At 36.3% G+C, this 17102-nt stretch overlaps 1 protein-coding gene across 2 annotated transcripts in view; it reads right to left on the bottom strand.

Moving 5' to 3' along the window:
• FIG4 (FIG4 phosphoinositide 5-phosphatase) overlaps positions 1-17102 on the bottom strand; it is a 124818-nt gene that overhangs the window by 81015 nt on the left and 26701 nt on the right. For both annotated transcript variants that reach the window (XM_006205650.4, XM_072965719.1), the window contains exons 4-10: positions 13898-14054; positions 11103-11153; positions 7929-8077; positions 4870-4998; positions 2483-2583; positions 1064-1226; positions 528-625 (exon numbers count right to left, since the gene is read on the bottom strand). In XM_006205650.4, coding sequence (XP_006205712.1) covers positions 528-625; positions 1064-1226; positions 2483-2583; positions 4870-4998; positions 7929-8077; positions 11103-11153; positions 13898-14054 — 848 coding nt within the window. The remainder of the gene's footprint in view (positions 1-527; positions 626-1063; positions 1227-2482; positions 2584-4869; positions 4999-7928; positions 8078-11102; positions 11154-13897; positions 14055-17102) is intronic.

Raw genomic sequence — 17102 nt, 5'->3', positions numbered from 1 at the left:
TGGACTCTGACAAGGAAGCACAGAAATAAGAGGCCAGGCCACCACTCCGTCCACCTGATTCCTGAGTCACAACTGCACTCCAATTTCTGAATCTAGCATTTAGATCCTACTACTGAGTATTCACCTGCCCAGCAGGTCCTCTGGAGGGTCCAGGAAAGTGACTGCACCAAGGCTAGGCTTTGGCTGTTCGATCTCCATGCTTCCTTCTCAAAGCCATCTTGGAAACTAAGGCAGAATTCCACCCATCCCCAGTCTGCCCAAGGAAATCAGGAGACTGGCACACTCATCACTCTCTTCCCTTGGAAATACACCTCAGATTCTCCCAGGTACAGGGAAGAGGCCACAGGGAATCTGAGGCCAAAGGACAGTGTCTAAGACAGTTTAGACACAGTGAGCCCTCACAGTGACAAGTTTACAAGTCTCTCTTCTGGGGAGAGGTAGAGCAGGCTTGTTAAACCCCTGTGTGCTGAGGAGCAGGTTGTCCAGTGAGACAGCATTTCACAGCCAGACAGATGAGCATGTCATACCTTCACCAAATTCAAGATGATGATGGGGGAGCCAAACCTCTGAAGCATCTGGTCAAAGTGAAGAGCGGCCACGTGGGCAAATGGATCTGCCTGATCCACTGTGGGGAAAAAAAATGAATCAATACCAGAATGAAAATTATAAAGCCACAATAAAAGAAGTACAGAGTTTTGTTTTGCTTTTTAATGTTTAACGGAATGCAATTCCACTCATCTTCTGGTAAATTCACATCTCAAATTTCTTTCCAGTGTATCAGTCATTGTTCATGTATTTACTGAATTTGAATGATTCTTACATTTCTAAACACAAATAATTATATTTATATGCTATGTGTAAATAATTTACTAGCAGCCAAAGCTCAAAAAAAAAATATAAAGTTTCTGCAAAAAAGTAACAGCAATCCCTCTTCTAAATGATCTGCTTTTCAGGACTAAAATATTGTTAACATCTAAGCATTTGTGAGTTTTCTGTGACAATAGTTCATTATCTCTAAACGTGGGTAGAGAAGAGTTATTATTAAAAAGACTGTTCCACGCACATGTAATAGGTGGCTTAGGCATCATAGTTGAAATGTCCTGAGACCAGTATAAGGGAACTGATCCTCTAACTTGCACATAAGAAGAGTAACTTCCTGCAGTAAAAGACATGACTGAAGCATCGCAGAGTATTTGTTCAGTTTCCACTTCATTTGCAACATCACCCTGGAAAGAAAGGTACATTTAAAGATATTTTATGTTCTCAGAATTTTTTAATGGAAAAAAATTTCAAGTACACAACAAAAATATAGTCCCTATTCTTAGAATGTTTTAAAAGAGGTAAATATTGATCAATATTCAATGTGCATATCAAAAAAAAGAAAATCATTAAAATGCAATAAAGGAAGGCAATTAAAAATAGCAGAGAATAGACTAGAAAAAAATCAAATTAAATGGCTAGTAGTATAAGTAATAGCTAGAGAACAGGTTGGGTGATATAAATGGCAGAGAAGGAGAGAAAAGAAAAACAATCACGTGAAGTTAGACAGGAGGTTAGGAAGATCTGTGGAATATAAACATTCAATTCTGAAGAACAAGGAGGAATGAAAGGACAAAAGAAAGAGTGAGGTTCAAATAAAATATCTAATGGATAGAAGGAAAAAAAAGTCTTAAGGCAGGTTTACTTAAGGTAGTATACAAGGATATGACAAAGAATCATTTTAGAGGCACCAATAGCATGCTTGTTTAATTATCCTTGGCAAATCCAAAGGCAAATAATCTACAAAACTCTGATTTCCTTTAAAGCACCAGTTATAACTATTTTCACTGTTGATATAATTTTAAGAACAAATGTTGCTATTTTAAGGCAGAATCAAAACCCGGTATCTCACTCAATCTGTTTACTCAATCACACATCTGCCTAAGACTCAAGTCATCTATTGCAAACAGAGGTGGAACACTCAGAGATCACATGACTGACAGGACAGATGAATTTTTGTTGTTGTTACTTCCCAGGGGTGAGCAGAGTAAGGAGTCTGCCTTGAGCCAAGCTAACGCAGAGGGAAGAGGGTAAGCGGTTTCTCATGCCTTGCTCTACTCAGTCTTATCAAGAATGCATTTCCGACAACCAGTGCTCCTCTCCATTTATTCCTCAGGGGGAGGTGCTTTGCTATTTCAGTCTCTACAGTAAGTATGCACTATATTTTTTCATATATTGCAGAAATGGCTCATCTTCCAAACCATCAGACATTTCATAACTCCCCAAGGCAATTGCATAACTCTAAGATAGCGGATTTTTCAGAACATCTGTACATTAGTCATATTTCTCACAAGTTTCAGATACTCTATAGAGAATTCATTATTCTCTTGATAATGTCCCAAACTAAGAAATTCCACTTTCTAAAATTCCACTTTGCTTCATCTGTCAGCAAAGCTTATGCAAAAGTTAAGATGCCAGCAACAGTGTTGTTTTTCCATCTTACCTCACAGTTTGCACCTCTCTTGAGAAAACGGGTCCCAGCAAACTTACTGGATCTTCTAGCTATTAAAGTGACATACACTGGTCGTCCATAAATCAACAGCTCTTGGAAATCAAGTTAAAGCTGTTTCACCTTCATGACTGTCACACCAAATCAAGAGAATCATTATACCTTAAATATATATTTATACACATCTTGTTCAGTGGGTTAAAGAACACCAAAAAGCGCCACCAAGAATGGAACAGCATCAGGTCTACCTGTTCTTCTGAATTATGCAGGCATTAAGGCAAAAATGGACCTCCCTAAGGAGTGGTTTCCATAAATTTCAGAGGAAATGGTAACCAGGCGTAGGGTTATTGGCCAAGGGAAGACCTGGTCTCTCCTTGTAGCCAACTAAAGGATGTAAACGGGTACAACGAATCCTTCCTTAGTCTTCAGGGATCATATACCTATCAAAGAAAGCATATGTCACTTAACCAGGTGTTTAAACTATGAAGCAACAGATAACTGAGGGAATGGAGTTAGTGTAATACCCTGAAGCAATCCATATTTGTCACCTAACTGCAAAAAATGAACACTGGAACCTGTTTAACCAACATACAGTTTATTATGTAACCTTATCTCTCTGAACCTCAATTTCATCTTCTGTAAAATGGCATAAGTACTAAAAAAGTAACCAACTTTACTAGGTGGTTGTGAAGACTAGGATAGGTCATGTGTGGAAAACTAGCGCCTGGCCTGCAGTAAATGTTCAATAAATAGCAGTTACTTTTATCATTGTATAGACTTCCAGAATTCATTAAGTGCTTGATAACTAGGAAACTGGATTCATCATTTCAACTAATGAGCTTTAAAATTATAATCTGTGGCACTATTCACTATTAAAAAAAAAGAAGACATTTATTGTGCTGAATATATGCTAACTTTTGAGTTAGCGCTTGATAAACACAAAACAGTTTAAATACAAAACAGTTTAAAATCACCTTTTAGAAACTACCTTTAGACACTGTAGCACTTTCTTTTTAGTGTCCTTGGTGGTGAAAACCTTGTGTTTTTCCAGGTAGATTTTACTTTTGGAAACAGAAAAAGTAATTCAGGGCTGAATCTCATTATTCAGAGAATGATCAAGCAGATATTATCACTCATTGGTGGAAAATGATTATAAAGTAATGAGCCATTTCAAGTGTAGAACATAAATCTCACACATCTTCATTCCAAAACTCTTCTGTGTCTTCATCTAGCCTCTCCTCTCCCTCACTTGCCACAAAGAAGGCAGCACGGGCTGTCCTCGAGGCTGCCCTCTCCAGCTGCACCCCTTGATTCCACGTCTCCCAAATGTTCTGGTGCAAGAAAGCATAATACTGGTTAATCACAGTCACCCACTTCATGGTCTCACAACAACCACTCCTTTCAAGTTTTCACTCTAGGTCTTAGAAATCCTAAGACCCAAGGGAGCGTGTCAACTAGAAAGCATGCCACGTGTACAAATGCCCTACATGATCTCAAAAGGGGACAGAAATAACCTAAACAGCACTTCTAGAAAGCATGAACTGCCTTCCTAAGCCTCCTAACATGACAGCACATTCTTGAAAGGTTTTAACACAGTTAGAAATTAAAGAACAAAAATATAAAATTGAACTCATCAGCTTAACCCAAGGCTCAGCCTACTTCTACTTAATCTATTACGCCCCTTCCCAGTCCAGACCTTCACTACAGTATGCCTGGACCACTACCGTCTTTCCCTAATTCATGTCCCTTGTTCTAGCCTCATTTTATTGAATCCAGCTTGAAAAAGCTACCAACTTAAGTTTCCTAAGTACTACTTTGTAGGTTACCCTCTTGAAAAAAAACTTTCACAAGTCCTAACAGCAAACTGAAAGTCCTTAGTCTGACCATCAAAGCAGGACGGTCACTGGCAGTCTGACTTCCCCTAACCAAACTCCTTCCCAAGCCATACCTCCCAGAGGTTACATATACAAACCGAAAGTACAGTCCCATCAACTTTTCCACCTCTACACCCTGGTGCTCTCCAACCCATGATCTTGCTGCCAAGGCCTGCCTTCTGACTATGGCCAGACCAAGTATGACTTTTCCCATGAGCCTGCCCCATCCTCCCCACCTGCCAGTGATTCTGCTCCTTCTCTCAGGTAAGAATGAGACTTATTACCTATATTACTCCCTATGCACACAGCATTTTCTTCCTCGGTACTTATCTGTCTACATACAACAGATCTGCATTCCTCTGTATTTCAGCTAGATGGAATCGTGGGTAAATTTTCCTGTTGGGTGCATGGATAATTATAATCTTATAATTCATACATAGCTTTCTACAAATTGGCACAGCATAAGTTTAATAATATGTATCTTAATTTTTTTTAAAAAAAGGATACTTGACTGTCCACAGAACCCATGAATAATATACAACAGCCAGTCACGATGCACAGTATTTTTGATTATATCCAGAAGTTCACCGTTCCACACATACTTCATGTAAGGCTCACTACAGATCCCAAATACACCTGAAAAATAAACGGTGGTATAAGAAAGATAAAAATGAATGTCAACCAATTTCCTTAAGTTCTTAATCTTTTGTTTTTAACTTCACAGTAAGATGCCTGATTAACAGCATTGCCATTTTCAGTGGATAAAATTCATCCTGTCACCCAGAACACTGTGCTGATTCTGTACAAAGTCAAAGAATAAACACATTTTCTGACTTGTGGGAGTTTTCCTAAGAGAAGGGGAAACAACAAGGAAATTAAGGACACACATACAAAGATATGAATAAGGCTCAGAGACAGTGACTGGGAGCATCTCTCTGAGGTCAGAGTCCTAACCCTGGGACTGCCTCATCAGCCAGGTGACGAGTGTGACCAAGAGTGTTACTGTCTCAGTGCCGAGTTTCCTCATCTGTACCTGCACCGTGTGGCTGCTGTCAAGATGAAAGAAGTGGGTAATGCACACAAAGCGCTCAGAACAAGCCTGGTGCCTTGTGATACTTCCATAGCAGGAGTTTTATTACATCAAGCCTTCTATATGAAGAAGTTAATTTCATCAAACATGACTTCAGCAAATCCAAATAAAATTATTAAATATCAATGAGTTTTACAAAACACATAGTAAGTACGCAATAAGAAGTAAGTGTACTTATAAGATAATGGTTTAAAAGATTGTAACAGTTCTGGATAGAAGGCAATCAATATTATTTTTCTTCTCAAAACACATATGTTAGTAGTGTTTATATATTCCAACAAATACACTTTGGTTTTAGTCATAAAAACTAAACTTTCTCTGCCCTTTCACTGCCATTACACAGAGCATGAATAATACAGAAATGGACTGGAGTCCTGTCTTTGCCACGTACCAGCTCTGTGACCTTTGGCAAGTTACTTAGTATCTCTGAACCTCAATTTTCTAACTTGTAAAGTGACTGTACTACTCACCTCAGAAATATTGCTCAGATTAAATAAAATAATACACGCAAAGAGACAAATACACTGCCTGACACAGCAGAGACTTGAAAAAATATGTATCATTTTCCTTTTCTACCTACCCCCATGCCTTCTACCCTCACTCTCTTTCCTGCAGTTTCTCCTGTGTAGTAGGGGAATAAGGCAGCCCTCCCAGCCAAAAAAGATGTCTAGGTCCTAATACCCAGAACCTGGGAATATGTTATGGTACATGACAAGGAGGAACTAAAGTTGCAAAAGTAAGGTTGCTAAACAGATGACCTTGAGATGGGGAGACTATTCTGGATTGCCCAAGTGGTCCCAACATAATCAGAGGGTCTCTCATGAGGGAAAGAGGAGTGTGAGTGTCAGCGTGCTGTAATGTGGGAAAATGCCTCGGCCGGGCCGCTGCTGGCTTCGAAGATGGGAAGGGCGAGAAAATGGACTTATCCCTAGGGTCTTAAGAAACTCAACCCTGCCGACACTCTAATTTTAGTTCTCTGCGACCTATTTTGGACTTCTGACTTCTGTAAGATAATAAATTTGTATAGTTTTAAGCCACTGAGTTTGTGGTAATTTGCTACCTAACACACAGTTATTCATATTTATCAAATAGAATTGCTCTACAGATAGTAAAAAAATTAAGTGGCTTTCTGAGGCTTAATTCAGATCCCAGCACGGATATGCATATTCAAATGTGAGATGATACATAGTGCAAATTTCTTAATACTTTTAGCTTTTCTGTTAGTAAGTGTGATATTTAGAAGAAATGATGAGATGCATATTCCACCACACATTATCTTGCCCTCCCTCCACCTGTCTCTAGTAGCACAGGTTACAATTCAAATGTGTGAACCACGGCAAATGTATGTGATCTAAATGTTTGGGGTAGGGAAGGTGCACTGGGTTTGGCCTTAGCTCACATAATAGTCAATCTAGTAAACTAACAAGAGTCAAAGGCAATAACAGAGAGCATTCAGTTGGTAACAGTTTCAGTCTTCTTAAAGTAGACCAGAGCCTTTGGCAAAATGCTAACAGAGCACAGCCTCTTCTCGAGTGTCCCTCAAAAACAAACCTTCTGGAACTTACATTCCACCTCTGTACCCACATCTCCATCATATAAGCTGCACTGGGGAAGGTACCTAAGGACACTACTGATTTTTCATGTATCCAGAGTAACTTCAATTCAGCTAAACTGCCCTAACTTTAAGCTTGAAACAATTCCTTCATAACATTCACTCTAACAATGCCTCTGGCTTTAGAGCTCTAGGCCAACCCCCAAATCGAGGGATAGAGGTTACCGATCCTGTCGTGTTACTGGTTAGTCCCAGATCTCCTAGGGCACCACAGACTAGTCTCACAGAGGTCCTGCAGTAATCCCACAGTGGTCCTGACAGAAGCAGGGCCTGTGAGGGACCAGCAGGTCAAGCTGGGACCAAAGTCAGAGCAACCTCTGACCTGCCACAAGGGTTCATCTGGACAGTGACCCTGTGATCTTAATCTCTATGCCTCAATTTCCTACTCAGTCTTTATTTCTTTAAAAGTAGCATTATATCTTTTGAGCAGAGCTTTTATGAGGATTAGTGATATTACATGCAAATGTCTAGGACACAACAGTCACCTCATGGTAACTTTTGTCTAAAACCCGGCCTAGGTGGAATTGGTCTCTATGGAGGAAAATAAAGTGGTGGTGTGTATTCTCCAATATTTAAAAACAAAATTCTCCATTCACAGAGCTGAATGTATTTCATAAAAAGTATATGAAATTTGGTAGAAAATGTCAGCATACAATTTTTTGGCTGGCCCACTATGAAATCAACTATCTGGTGATGATCTCTATAAAAATGAACTGGTCGAGTTTATGTATCTGAAACAACCTCATGAAATGACAAAGAGCAAAGAAGGATGGAGAAACATGCGGGAAATGTGAATGAATTTAATGAGATGCTGTTTCATGGATGCCACATTAACATATTTTAGATGTGCTAAAAACTACCTACCACTTCCACCCTGTGTAATTAATCCTTCATCTTCAAAGATGTCAAAGCTCTCCTGGCGGCTCTGGGTTGTTTCTGACTTTAACATCTCCAGGGGCATGCGCAAGACAGTGAGGTTATATTGAAGTGAGTGGGACAAATCATAGCTGTAACTGAGAACAGAACAGAAACTTAAGAATTAGAAAAGCAAAACATATTTCATAGTCCTGGCTCCCAGAAGGAAATAAAATCTATGAACTAAAATACTTAGCACCTGTTACTTCCCTTGGAAGTTGTTGTTTAAACAAGCACTGTAGAACACAGTAAACCATGAGTATAATTGGAAATTTAAGTTACTGCATGATTTAGGCATTTGCATAACTAGAAATACACAATACAATGTGACTAACCTACAGTCATTGATTTGCTTTTTTTTTTTTTTGCTTCACACTGAAATTAATCTAACTTCATGCTCCTGTACAAAGGGGTCACACTCTAACATGTATCTGAATGGAGGACAATAAATGTTACAACATCCACTGCAACATCCATTCATGGTCTGTACTCTAGTTTACCTATGAATGAAAATAATTCTATTAATTATTAATGGTGGTACCATAACTAACTTAGTAATAAAATAGGAATAAGCAAATAACACAAGTGATTACAGTAAAACATGTTTGAGGAGAATAACAGCCATCCAAAATTATGTCTGTGCAAATTTGACCTTTAGGCCAAAAGAAATTCTTTACAATTTTGATTTCACAAAATTAATAATTTTTGGAAGTATCTCTAGCTATATTTTTAGCACAGAATTTCAGAAGGTATTTAGAATTAGTTAGGTTTATACACATTTGAAAGTATTTTAAACATGTTTTAAGGTGGGTACAATTTAGTCTGGTGATATACATATATTATTTTAATTATCATTTCTTCCTTAATTTATTAATATAATTTGATTGAAATTGATTTCATCAATGAAATTCAATTTTACCATATTTGCTTGATAGACCCATTATTTTTACTAGCATCTAACCTCACAGAGATAAAAACTGTATTAAGAAGTTGGTTTTTCAATCCCATTTATAAGAGCATAAAAAATACTTAGGAATAATTTAACCAAGGAAGTAAAAGATCTGTACACTAAAAATTATAAGACACTGATGGAATAAATTGAATAAGACAAGTAAATGGAAAGAGACCCAGTGATCATGGAACAGAGGAATTAATATTGTTTAAAAGTCCAAAACAAGTGGTATTCACCAATGTTTAAATACCATACCATACCAAAGCCATCTACAGATTCAGTGCAATCCCCATCAAAATTCTAGTGACATTTTTCACAGAAATAGGAAAAAACAATTCTAAAATTCATTTGGAACCACAAAAGACCCCTAGCAGCCAAAGAAATCTTAACAAAGAACATAGCTGGAGGCATTACATTTCCTGATATCAAATTTTATTACAAAGCTGTAACATTCAAAACAATATTTTACTGGCATAAACAAAGACACCTAGACCAATGAAACAGAATTGAGAGCCCAGAAATAAGCCACTCATATACAGTCAACTAAAGTTGACAAGGAAGCCAAAAAGGCGAATGGGGAAAGAATAGTCTCTTCAATAAATTGGAAAACTGGATAACAACCTGCAGAATAATGAAATTGGACCCCTGTATGCCACTCACAAAAATTAACTCAAAATGGATTAAAGACTTAAACGTAAAACTCAAAACTAAAACTACTCAAAAAAAAAAAAAAGGAGAAAAACTCCTTAACTTAGTCTAACAAAGATTTTTTGGCTATGACACCAAAGTGCAAGCAACCAAAGCAAAAATAAACAGAAAATACATCAAACTAAAAAGCTTCTGCACAGAAAAAGAAACAGCAAAACAAAAAGGCAATTTACGGAATGTGAGAAAATATCTATCTAACAGGGGTCAATATTTATTATATGCAAGGAACTCATACAACTCAAAAAAAAGGGGAACAATCTGATTTTAAAATGGGCTAATTACTTGACTAGACACTTTTCCAAAATCATGTGAATGGCCCAGAAGTGCATGAAAAGATGCTCAACATCACATCAGGGAAATGCAAATCGCTCTATATCTGCCTGGCCTACATACTGGTCACGTCAGTGATGGTATAATACTCTATTATGTTGCTCTGCTATAATTTATTTGCTTGTTGTTCAATTATCAATATTTTGGTTGTCCCCATGTTGGTTGGTTTGTTTTGTTTGGGCTATCATAAATAAAGAAGCTATTAATATCTCTTTACAAATAGGGATTAATATTTTCTCCCATTTATTTTCTTCAGATGCATTTTCATATATACTTAATGTCACATTCCTCTCTGGGAAAACTATTAATTTATAATGCGAATAGTAGTACATTGGTATTGCAATAGCTCTTCCTATTCTGAATTTATTTTTACCTAATTTTGCTAGATTATTAACTGAAAATTAAACTGTATAATTGTTGCAACTCTGTATAAAGACTGAATGAAGATTTCATTTTTATAATTCAAAATTATGAAATAAGAATATTTATTTAAAATCCTAACTAAAATAAAGATGATTTTTATAGTGAAAATCATTATCATTTATCCATTCAAAAAGAATCTGAAAAGAAAGTACATATATGTATATGTATATGTATAACTGAATCACTTTGCTGTACAACTGAAACTAACATTAAAAATCAACTACACTCAGTTTAAATTAAAAAAATAAATTTAAAAATGTATCCATTCAAAACTTCAAATATCAGATTTTTTTATTAAGTTATAGTCGGTTTACAATGTTGTATCAATTTCTGGTGGTATAGCAGTTTTTCAGTCGCATATGAATATACATATATTCATTTTCATATTCTTTTTCACTGTAAGCTACTACAAGGTCTTGGCTATCTTTCCCTGTGCTATACAGTATAAACTTGTTTATCTATTCCATATATACTTGTCAGTATCTATAAATCTCAAACTCCCAGTCTGTCCCTACTCACCCCCTTCCCCTCTATCAGATTTTTAAAAGGAGAAAATATCTGTATTTTTATTATTTTATATGATAAGATTTGGCTATTTAAAAAAAGAATCATCAAAGTACTATTGTGTCCTCTGATTCTGTTTTTAACCCTCTGGAAAGTAATATAAACATTTAAGAGACTCATGGGAACAAAACTAAGCTCAAACTTACCTAAAGTAAAAATTGCTAGATAGGTCCACATTTTGAAATATTCGTAGGTACCTAAAAAAATGATGACTATAGTTAACAACATGATGACTACAGTTACCACTGCTGTATGATATACATGGAAGTTGTTAACAGAGTAGATCATAGGAGTTCTCATCACAAGGGAAAAAATGTTTTTTTCTTTTTGGTGTATCTATCTGAGATGCTAGATGCTAATTAAACCTATTGCAGTAATCATTTCACAATACATGTAAGTCAAGCCATTATGCTCAACAACTTAAATTTATACAGTGATGTATGTCAATCATATATCATAAAACTAGGGATTAAAAACAAAAAATCAAAGCATATTGCATTCATACAATATTATTTTTCACAGGTTAACATAATATGTACACACACACACAATACTTGTAAATACACTCATTGAAACTAGAGAATTCAATCCATAACTGAAGAAGGAGCAATTTCATCTGGAGCAATTTCTATGTATCTTGATCATCGCTTCTGAGACCCTTAACTTTACAAGTTTGACCATTTCCTTATCACTGATTATTACAGAGGGAAAGTCTTGCCTAACAATATGGGGTGCCTAGACTTTGGGCAAGATAGAAGTAAACACTGTTCTTATTTTCATAATGTGCTTTATAAATGCTTTGAGGTTGGAGAGAGGGGAGGAACAAAAACAAGCAAAAATGTTTGTGAGTCACCATTTTAAGTTGGAAAGGTTTTTAAGCTGGAAAAAAAAAAAAAGGTACAGAATAAAATACCCATCTATCTACCACATAGGATGAACAAATGTTAACATTTTTTCATATTCATTTCAACTTTTTAAAGACATTGATCACAAATGGGTACTGGATTTGTCAAATATATTTTCTATAAATATTAATATAATCATAATTTTTCCCAACAATATTTCAATATGGTGAATTGCTCCAGCAAATTTTCTAATGTTAATTCAGCCATGCATTACAGGGATAACCTCCACTTGACATTATGAAATGTTTCATAGTATTTTATTTCCTAAAATTACCAAATATTTTCACTTAAATGCATTATTGGGTTACACAGTTTTATAAATATGTTAAAAGTTTACCTACCCAGTAATAGTTATCAGTCTACTTATAATAAGCTTTTAATATAGTTGTATCTTATTCTGGATAATGTCCACTTACCATACAACATTAATCATAAGATAATTTACGCTTTAAAGATAGTCAAATCACTATATAGAACAAAATAATTTGTTTTACTATTCTTGGCTAAAGAATCATACAGATAGGGCTTATAAATAACATAAACCTCTTCACCTTTTCTCCATCCCTTGGATTCATATGCATTGGTCTATCTGACTCACTTTTAATCAATATACTATGCCTGCCTGTAAGCTACACAAGATATAATATTTTCAAGTTAGCGTAAAACAAATGTTCCCTTTATCTGATAAATTCTACTTATCATTATCTGAAACAAATTATTTTTTTAACCACCTTACTTCCAAACATCATCAAAGACAATGTCACAAGTGTCCAGAAAACCACTATCTAAGAGGGTCTTAAGCCAGAGAGCCATACCACCTTTAAGTTTTGGTTCATGTAGCTAGAAGAACACTATAAATGGACAGACTGTATTTCAAATCTAAACTGTTATCTTCCCTGAAAATTTATAAACATGCCTAACTTTGTTCCATTTTAACCTTTATAATATTAAACCAATTCTAGTCTTTCTCTTTCAATTTATTGATCAACTAAATAGCCTTTCCCTACAGTTCCAAAGCTCTGATGATACCCCCAAAAAAACTTTTTAAAGTTTCAAATCTATAGAAGAATTGGTGGGAAAAAAGCAGTATAATGAACAGCAGTATGTCCATTACCAGTATTCACTGTTAAATCTTTCTTCTTAAACTTACACACATATATTTCCTCTCTTTAGGTACACAAGTACATTTTATTTCTCTAAACTATCTACATTAAGTAGCAGACATAATGACACTTCAGTCATATTTTATTATTTATTTATTATGAACAAAGACAATCTCTGAAATAACCACAATACCACACCTCAAATTTAATACTGATCCAATATCACCCAGTATACAGTCCATATGCAAACTGTCCCAATAAAGTCGTTTGTAGCTCTTTGTAGTGTGTGTGCGTGTACACGTGAATGCACACACGTTTTCATCCAGGATCCAACAGAAATTCAAGTGTTGTGTTTTGTCATGTCTGTGCTGAAATATAGAATAACTCTCTGGCCCTTCCTATGTGTGATGACACTGACATTTTTGAAGAATCCTGGCCAGTTGTCTTACAGAATGTCCCACAGTACAGATTGGTCTGGTTATTTTCTCATGTTTAGATTCAACTTAAACATTTTGAGCAAGAAAATGACACAGGTAACACGTGTCCTTCATAGTGCTTCAAATCAAGAGGCAAATAACGTCAGGTTTGTCTCATTATTAGCGATGCTAAGTTTGACCATTTGGTTAAGCACATTCATCATTTTTTTCCTCTTTGTAAATAATGAAGATACTGATGGAGTACGGTATGTTGAGTCTGAGTATCTGTTCTTCAGTAATAACCTCTCTCCTAACGGCTTTAGCAGCCACTGCTGACCTCACCCAAATCAACTGTTATAATGGAGGTTTCTCAATAGCCCTTGAACAAAAGTTGTAGCATCCCAAGCCAGTACTTCACATTTTTAACATAACATTTACAATATTTTTTTTACTATATTTTGTTTTCTAATTGGTCTACCACATTAAAAAAAAATTAGCAGTTACCACCAATACGTACCTAGCTTCATCAGGATGAGTAACCCGCACAGAATCGTTGGGTATATAGATCATGTTTGTATCTTCAATCTTATATATTGCGTGACCTCCAATATCTGCCATTTTCCTCCTTTTAGTTATTAACACGATATAATATCCTTCTAGAAACCTGACAAAACCTACACAATGAAAAAAGGGGAGATACATACAATGTTTCCTGAACTTAGCAATGCTTTTAGATACCTGTTTAGAAGGCAAAAGACTTTTGACACATTTCCCACTTGACTACTTCTCTGTGATTTATAGCCATACACATTTTCAGTGGTCTTAGAATTATTCTCCAAAAATATCTAGACTGACATTTATCTCATTTAAAAATATTACTCCAAACAATTTCATGTCATTCACTCCTTTACATTTAGTCTCATTCCAAATAAGACCGATACTTGAAGCAAAAATATATACAAGATTAAGGGGCGTTGTTCAATGGATGAGAGAGTGTCAGTTCTGCAAAATGAAAAAGTTCTGGAGATCTTTGGCACAACAAGGTACACATAGTTAACACTACTGTATTGTACACTTTAAAATGGCTAAGATTGTAATTTTATGTTATGCTTTTTATATAGATAGAGGTAAAAAGTATGTCAAACAAAAACATAAATTCTCAGAAATTTATAGTACTAAGCTAACATGCACTGTCAATTTGGATGGAGGACAAAGATGAAGCATCTCCCTAGATCTGTTTGATCATGGACCCTTCTCCCCATTTTTAAAAAGAAATTAGCCAAAAGATAAATGTCCTCAGGAACAAAAAATGTTGCTCAAAAAGAAGAACAAACTTCATAGACTCTTCATTACTAGTGGTAAAACTCAATTTGAGCCAGCTCTTTAAAAAAGGAATTCATATTAAGGAAACTGAGGTGTTCCATGACACCAATGAACCAGTATGATTGAGCCTCAGAAAGAAACCTAGTCAAGATGCCTCTCTGACCATGTGCTACCAGCTTTTCCCTCACAGACCAGGCACCTCACTGGGTCACGTGGTGAGAAACACAGATGCTGATAGTGCTAGGCTTTACATTCAAAAGCTTCACTGGGAAGAAACAACTTTATCAAGTTCAATTCCAGATTTCCCAGGGAAGGACTAGGATTGGCCCAATTCGGATTGGGTACCCAATTCTGGACCAATCAACTGTGACCAAAGACTAGTATCACCCTGCATTAAAGTCAAGTACACAGTAACTAGGTGACTTAGGTTGGGGGGGGCGGGTGCCAGTTCCCAGGAAAATGGTGAGGTTGAGCAAACAAAACAGCATATCCAGCAAACAGCACATCCTTCCTTCAATCTCCCACCAATTATCAATTCTGATAGTTAAGCTTTGTATGAATACTAGAGTGTTATAAAGTTACATTTTATGTCAAATCATTGGGATGCATGTGTTCTAAACCGGTGATTAAAGAAAGACCAATGTGTGTCTTTATGTTCAGTAGCTCTGAGTTCTCAGCAACATACTAGTCACCACATAGTCTTGGTGAAACATTTTCTGGCTCCCCAAACTTTTGCTTTGAGAGTTAAAACTAACTCTCTTGGTGGTTGCGGGGAGAGGGAGGGGGACACTTCTGAAATGGTTACATGAGGGGCTCAGGAGACCCTCTCCCCAGTGAAATAACCATAACTGGTGAAAATTATAAAAACATTAAAACATTGAAAGTTTCTAGAAATTCTAACGGCATACAGCAAACAGAGAAACATTTATTCAAGAAAATCTACTAGATCTTGGAAAGAGCATCAAGTCTGTGGCATCTGAACCATAAATTGCTTCCCTTCTACACCTCTCTCAATTCAATGCAACAGAGTATCTACTCTGGGCAGGAGTCACCAAAAAGACAGTACTCCCTTCTCCGTCCCCAGCTCTCAGTCCAGGGACACGGCTTCTGCTCAGGAGGTGCAGGCCACCAGCATTTCTCATCCCTTCCAGCCTGTGTTGCAGAAGCTCTATTCTAGGAAAGCACATCTGAAATCAGGGGCTCTTTTCTTCTACCCAGCTCCAACTTGCAGAGTGGAGGCTCTACCCCAGCACGACTGGTCAAGAAGACAGGATCCCTCTCCCCAGCTCACTCACCGGGTGAGTCAGACACAGTCATGCACAGCTGACTTCCTATCACAAACAATGGAGACCAGAAGGCTGTGGGATTATATATTCAAGGCACTGAAAGAAAAACCAACTCAAGACTCTTACAAATGACAGAACCATTTATCAAAACTAACTTTCTTGTGTGTAAATGTAGGTATGCGCGCGCTCTCTCTCTCTCTCAGAGTGTTATACTCTATAAAGTCTGAGCTAGGATCTTGGTGCTATACATTTTTACTGTAGAATTGGCAAATACCAATTGTCTGTGTCTGATTATTCTCAGCTGACAAAAAAAGGAAATTAGCAATTTAATATATTAACATAAATGAACCAAAATATATGAGAAAGATACCTCAAGGATTTTAGGAACCAGGCTACTGCTATTAAAACAATGAAAAATACTTATATTTTAGAGATCCACAAAGCACTTCAAAAAAAAAGTTCATTTATGCTCCTCCCCACCTCCCCTTGGAGACTAGCCAAAAGTTCCCTGACTAAAGCTCAGGATGTAAGGTAGGAAGGAAAAAAAGCTGATGTCAATCTCATTAAAAGCTAGTTAGGGAGTAGTTATCCTTTTAGAAGGCTAAAGTCGACAAAAGTACAAAAGTAAAGGTCTTGGAAACAGCGTAACACCCAAAAAGAGAATCTCTTTGGGTTTAAGTAATAAGTATTTCCAAGATGAAAACGTTTCCCTTTTATTCCTTTTTTATACATAAAAAAACTCTCTCTAATAATTTCTCTTAACCTGCATTCCAAATAAATTTTAATTTTATGTTTTTAGCTCTAGATTATTTATTTCATCCTGCATGTCCTTTTATAATTTTAATAAAGTAAATATACTGCACAAAAGAGACTCTTCTACCAGCACAAGTGCTTTCAGCATGTTATAAATGAGATTATTTTCTTTTTCCCTTTCAGCACCAATTGGAAACATCACTCCTTTTTAAAAGGTTCCTATCAAATACAGGCAACAGTTGAAAGGCTTCAGTTTGGCACAGACCTCAGTCAAGAGTCAGCCTATTTTTAACACACTGAAAACCAGAACAAGTTTTTTGTCTTTATTCTATGTACTTCTGATCTCAGACCAATTTCTCT

The sequence above is a fragment of the Vicugna pacos genome, chromosome 8, assembly GCF_048564905.1.
Source record: "Vicugna pacos chromosome 8, VicPac4, whole genome shotgun sequence".
Taxonomy (NCBI): domain Eukaryota; kingdom Metazoa; phylum Chordata; class Mammalia; order Artiodactyla; family Camelidae; genus Vicugna; species Vicugna pacos.
This window is presented reverse-complemented; position numbering and strand designations above follow the sequence as displayed.